Source organism: Salvelinus alpinus, chromosome 5, assembly GCF_045679555.1.
Source record: "Salvelinus alpinus chromosome 5, SLU_Salpinus.1, whole genome shotgun sequence".
Taxonomy (NCBI): domain Eukaryota; kingdom Metazoa; phylum Chordata; class Actinopteri; order Salmoniformes; family Salmonidae; genus Salvelinus; species Salvelinus alpinus.
The window spans coordinates 4,245,003-4,251,002 of NC_092090.1; the positions used below are offsets into that span (position 1 = coordinate 4,245,003).

General features: G+C 48.1%; 1 protein-coding gene across 2 annotated transcripts in view; it reads right to left on the reverse strand.

The window, feature by feature from the left end:
* lrp3 (low density lipoprotein receptor-related protein 3) overlaps positions 1-6,000 on the reverse strand; it is a 74,779-nt gene that overhangs the window by 57,957 nt on the left and 10,822 nt on the right. Inside the window, exon 3 of one of the 2 annotated variants that reach the window (XM_071400394.1) lies at positions 3,814-3,952. In XM_071400394.1, coding sequence (XP_071256495.1) covers positions 3,814-3,952 — 139 coding nt within the window. The remainder of the gene's footprint in view (positions 1-3,813; positions 3,953-6,000) is intronic. The other variant, XM_071400395.1, reaches the window with a different exon arrangement.

The following is a 6,000-nucleotide window of genomic DNA, read 5'->3' on the forward strand; positions in this document are numbered from 1 at the left end:
GATGGTGATAACCTCTCTCCTGTCTCCCTCTATGTTACCTGATGGTGATAACCTCTCTCCTGTCTCCCTCTATGTTACCTGATGGTGATAACCTCTCTCCTGTCTCCCTCTATGTTGTTACCTGATGGTGATAACCTCTCTCCTGTCCCCCTCTATGTTACCTGATGGTGATAACCTCTCTCCTGTACCCCTCTATGTTACCTGATGGTGATAACCTCTCTCCTGTCCCCCTCTATGTTACCTGATGGTGATAACCTCTCTCCTGTCTCCCTCTATGTTGTTACCTGATGGTGATAACCTCTCTCCTGTCTCCCTCTATGTTGTTACCTGATGGTGATAACCTCTCTCTTGTCCCCCTCTATGTTACCTGATGGTGACAACCTCTCTCCTGTCCCCCTCTATGTTACCTGATGGTGATAACCTCTCTCCTGTCTCCCTCTATGTTGTTACCTGATGGTGATAACCTCTCTCCTGTCTCCCTCTATGTTACCTGATGGTGATAACCTCTCTCCTGTCCCCCTCTATGTTACCTGATGGTGATAACCTCTCTCCTGTCTCCCTCTATGTTACCTGATGGTGATAACCTCTCTCCTGTCTCCCTCTATGTTGTTACCTGATGGTGATAACCTCTCTCCTGTCTCCCTCTATGTTGTTACCTGATGGTGATAACCTCTCTCCTGTCTCCCTCTATGTTACCTGATGGTGATAACCTCTCTCCTGTCCCCCTCTATGTTACCTGATGGTGATAACCTCTCTCATGTCTCCCTCTATGTTACCTGATGGTGATAACCTCTCTCCTGTCCCCCTCTATGTTACCTGATGGTGATAACCTCTCTCCTGTCCCCCTCTATGTTACCTGATGGTGATAACCTCTCTCCTGTCCCCCTCTATGTTACCTGATGGTGATAACCTCTCTCCTGTCTCCCTCTATGTTACCTGATGGCGATAACCTCTCTCCTGTCCCCCTCTATGTTACCTGATGGTGATAACCTCTCTCTTGTCTCCCTCTATGTTGCCTGATGGTGATAACCTCTCTCCTGTCCCCCTCTATGTTACCTGATGGTGATAACCTCTCTCTTGTCCCCCTCTATGTTACCTGATGGTGATAACCTCTCTCCTGTCTCCCTCTATGTTGCCTGATGGTGATAACCTCTCTCCTGTCTCCCTCTATGTTACCTGATGGTGATAACCTCTCTCCTGTCTCCATCTATGTTACCTGATGGTGATAACCTCTCTCCTGTCTCCCTCTATGTTGCCTGATGGTGATAACCTCTCTCCTGTCCCCCTCTATGTTACCTGATGGTGATAACCTCTCTCCTGTCCCCCTCTATGTTACCTGATGGTGATAACCTCTCTCCTGTCCCCCTCTATGTTACCTGATGGTGATAACCTCTCTCCTGTCTCCCTCTATGTTACATGATGGTGATAACCTCTCTCCTGTCCCCCTCTATGTTACCTGATGGTGATAACCTCTCTCCTGTCTCCCTCTATGTTGTTACCTGATGGTGATAACCTCTCTCCTGTCTCCCTCTATGTTACCTGATGGTGATAACCTCTCTCCTGTCTCCCTCTATGTTGTTACCTGATGGTGATAACCTCTCTCCTGTCCCCCTCTATGTTACCTGATGGTGATAACCTCTCTCCTGTCCCCCTCTATGTTACCTGATGGTGATAACCTCTCTCCTGTCCCCCTCTATGTTACCTGATGGTGATAACCTCTCTCCTGTCTCCCTCTATGTTACCTGATGGTGATAACCTCTCTCCTGTCCCCCTCTATGTTACCTGATGGTGATAACCTCTCTCCTGTCCCCCTCTATGTTACCTGATGGTGATAACCTCTCTCCTGTCTCCCTCTATGTTACCTGATGGTGATAACCTCTCTCCTGTCCCCCTCTATGTTGTTACCTGATGGTGATAACCTCTCTCCTGTCCCCCTCTATGTTACCTGATGGTGATAACCTCTCTCCTGTCTCCCTCTATGTTACCTGATGGTGATAACCTCTCTCCTGTCCCCCTCTATGTTGTTACCTGATGGTGATAACCTCTCTCCTGTCCCCCTCTATGTTACCTGATGGTGATAACCTCTCTCCTGTCTCCCTCTATGTTACCTGATGGTGATAACCTCTCTCCTGTCTCCCTCTATGTTACTTGATGGTGATAACCTCTCTCCTGTCTCCCTCTATGTTACCTGATGGTGATAACCTCTCTCCTGTCTCCCTCTATGTTACTTGATGGTGATAACCTCTCTCCTGTCTCCCTCTATGTTACCTGATGGTGATAACCTCTCTCCTGTCCCCCTCTATGTTACCTGATGGTGATAACCTCTCTCCTGTCTCCCTCTATGTTGTTACCTGATGGTGATAACCTCTCTCCTGTCCCCCTCTATGTTGTTACCTGATGGTGATAACCTCTCCCTTGTCTCCCTCTATGTTACATGATGGTGATAACCTCTCTCCTGTCTCCCTCTATGTTGTTACCTGATGGTGATAACCTCTCTCCTGTCCCCTCTATGTTGTTACCTGATGGTGATAACCTCTCTCCTGTCCCCCTCTATGTTACCTGATGGTGATAACCTCTCTCCTGTCCCCCTCTATGTTACCTGATGGTGATAACCTCTCTCCTGTCCCCCTCTATGTTATCTGATGGTGATAACCTCTCTCCTGTCCCCCTCTATGTTACCTGATGGTGATAACCTCTCTCCTGTCCCCCTCTATGTTACCTGATGGTGATAACCTCTCTCTTGTCCCCCTCTATGTTACCTGATGGTGATAACCTCTCTCCTGTCCCCCTCTATGTTATCTGATGGTGATAACCTCTCTCCTGTCTCCCTCTATGTTGTTACCTGATGGTGATAACCTCTCTCCTGTCCCCTCTATGTTGTTACCTGATGGTGATAACCTCTCTCCTGTCCCCCTCTATGTTACCTGATGGTGATAACCTCTCTCCTGTCCCCCTCTATGTTACCTGATGGTGATAACCTCTCTCCTGTCCCCCTCTATGTTATCTGATGGTGATAACCTCTCTCCTGTCCCCCTCTATGTTACCTGATGGTGATAACCTCTCTCCTGTCCCCCTCTATGTTACCTGATGGTGATAACCTCTCTCCTGTCCCCCTCTATGTTATCTGATGGTGATAACCTCTCTCCTGTCTCCCTCTATGTTACCTGATGGTGATAACCTCTCTCCTGTCCCCCTCTATGTTACCTGATGGTGATAACCTCTCTCCTGTCTCCCTCTATGTTACCTGATGGTGATAACCTCTCTCCTGTCCCCATCTATGTTACCTGATGGTGATAACCTCTCTCCTGTCCCCCTCTATGTTGTTACCTGATGGTGATAACCTCTCTCCTGTCTCCCTCTATGTTACCCGATGGTGATAACCTCTCTCCTGTCTCCCTCTATGTTACCTGATGGTGATAACCTCTCCCCGGTCCCCCTCTATGTTACCTGATGGTGATAACCTCTCTCCTGTCTCCCTCTATGTTACCTGATGGTGATAACCTCTCTCCTGTCCCCCTCTATGTTACCTGATGGTGATAACCTCTCTCCTGTCCCCCTCTACGTTGTTACCTGATGGTGATAACCTCTCTCCTGTCTCCCTCTATGTTACCTGATGGTGATAACCTCTCTCCTGTCCCCCTCTATGTTACCTGATGGTGATAACCTCTCTCCTGTCCCCCTCTATGTTACCTGATGGTGATAACCTCTCTCATGTCTCCCTCTATATTATCTGATTGTGATAACCTCTCCCCTGTCCCCCTCTATGTTACCTGATGGTGTTAACCTCTCTCCTGTCTCCCTCTATGTTGTTACCTGATGGTGATAACCTCTCCCCTGTCCCCCTCTATGTTCCAGGAGCAGTTCATTCCGGGGGGGTAGTTGAGGGGCCAGGATGGGCTGTAGATTACACCTCTCCTCTCTGTATGAAGCTCAACCTTCCCACTGCAGGCTACTATGGAGAGAGAGAGAGAGAGAGAGAGAGAGAGAGAGAGAGAGAGAGAGAGAGAGAGAGAGAGAGAGAGAGAGAGAGAGAGAGAGAGAGAGAGAGAGAGAGAGAGAGAGAGAGAGAGAGAGAGAGAGAGAGAGAGAGAGAGAGAGAGAGAGAGAGAGAGACACTACAATAAGATACACTTGTATTAACTGTGAGTGGTATGTGGTTCACAAATATACAACCGAGATACAAAAAAGTGTTTGTGAGAAGTTAGTTATTGTCTGAGACCTCCCTGATGCAGTCACTTCCTTACAGGAACACAGTGGGTAACGTCCCTGATGCAGTCACATCTAAACCATGACCTCACTTCCTTACAGGAACACAGTGGGTAACGTCCCTGATGCAGTCACATCTAAACCATGACCTCACTTCCTTACAGGAACACAGTGGGTAACGTCCCTGATGCAGTCACATCTAAACCATGACCTCACTTCCTTACAGGAACACAGTGGGTAACGTCCCTGATGACCTCACTTCCTTACAGGAACACAGTGGGTAACGTCCCTGATGCAGTCACATCTAAACCATGACTCACTTCCTTACAGGAACACAGTGGGTAACGTCCCTGATGACCTCACTTCCTTACAGGAACACAGTGGGTAACGTCCCTGATGACCTCACTTCCTTACAGGAACACAGTGGGTAACGTCCCTGATGCAGTCACATCTAAACCATGACCTCACTTCCTTACAGGAACACAGTGGGTAACGTCCCTGATGCAGTCACATCTAAACCATGACTCACTTCCTTACAGGAACACAGTGGGTAACAGGATCAGGTGAATCCTGTTTCCATTGATCATCCTTGAGATGTTTCTACAACTTGATTGGAGTCCACCTGTGGTAAATTCAATTGATTGGACATGATTTGGAAAGGCACACACCTGTCTATATAAGGTCCCACAGTTGACAGTGCATGTCAGAGCAAAAACCAAAGCAATGAGGTCGAAGGAATTGTCCGTAGAGCTCCGAGACAGGATTGTGTCGAGGCACAGATCTGGGGAACGGTACCAAAACATTTCTGCAGCGTTGAATGTCCCCAAGAACACAGTGGCCTCCATCATTCTGAAATAGAAGAAGTTTGGAACCACCAAGACTCTTCCTAGAGCTGGCCGCCCGGCCAAACTGAGCAATCAGGGAGAAGGGCCTTGGTCAGGGAGGAGACCAAGAACCTCTCTGTTGAGATGGAAGAAACTTCCAGAACGACAACCATCTCTGCAGCACTCCACCAATCAGGCCTTTATGGTAGACTGGCCAGACGGAAGCCACTCCTCAGTAAAAGGAACATGACAGCCTGCTTGGAGTTTGGCAAAAGGCACCTAAAGACTCTCAGATCATGAGAAACAAGATTCTCTGGTCTGATGAAACCAAGATTAAACTATCTGGCCTGAATGCCAAGCGTCACATCTGGAAGAAACCTGGCACCATCCCTACGGTGAAGCATGGTGGTGGCAACATCATGCTGTGGTGATGTTTTTCAGCGGCAGGGACTGGGAGACTAGTCAGGATCGAGGCAAAGATGAACGGAGCAAAGTACAGATGGATCCTTGATGAAAACCTGCTCCAGAGTTCAGGACCTCAGACTGGGGTGAATGTTCACCTTCCAACAGGACAACGACCCTAAGCACACAGCCAAGATAGAACAGGAGTGTCTTCGGGACAAGTCTCGGAATGTCCTTTAGTGGCCCAGCCAGAGCCTGGACTTGAACCCGATCAAACATCTCCAGAGAGACCTGAAAATAGCTGTGCAGCGACGCTCCCCATCCAACCTGACAGGCCTTGAGAGGATCTGCAGAGAAGAATGGGAGAAACTCCCCAAATACAGGTGTGTCAAGCTTGTAGCGTCATACCCAAGAAGACTCGAGGCTGTAATCACTGCCGAAGGTGCTTCAACAAAGTACTGAGTAAAGGGTCTGAATACTTATGTGAATGTGATATTTCAGTTTTTTTTAATGTATTATTATTATTAACAAGAATTGATAAAAACCTGTTTTTGCTTTGTCATTATGG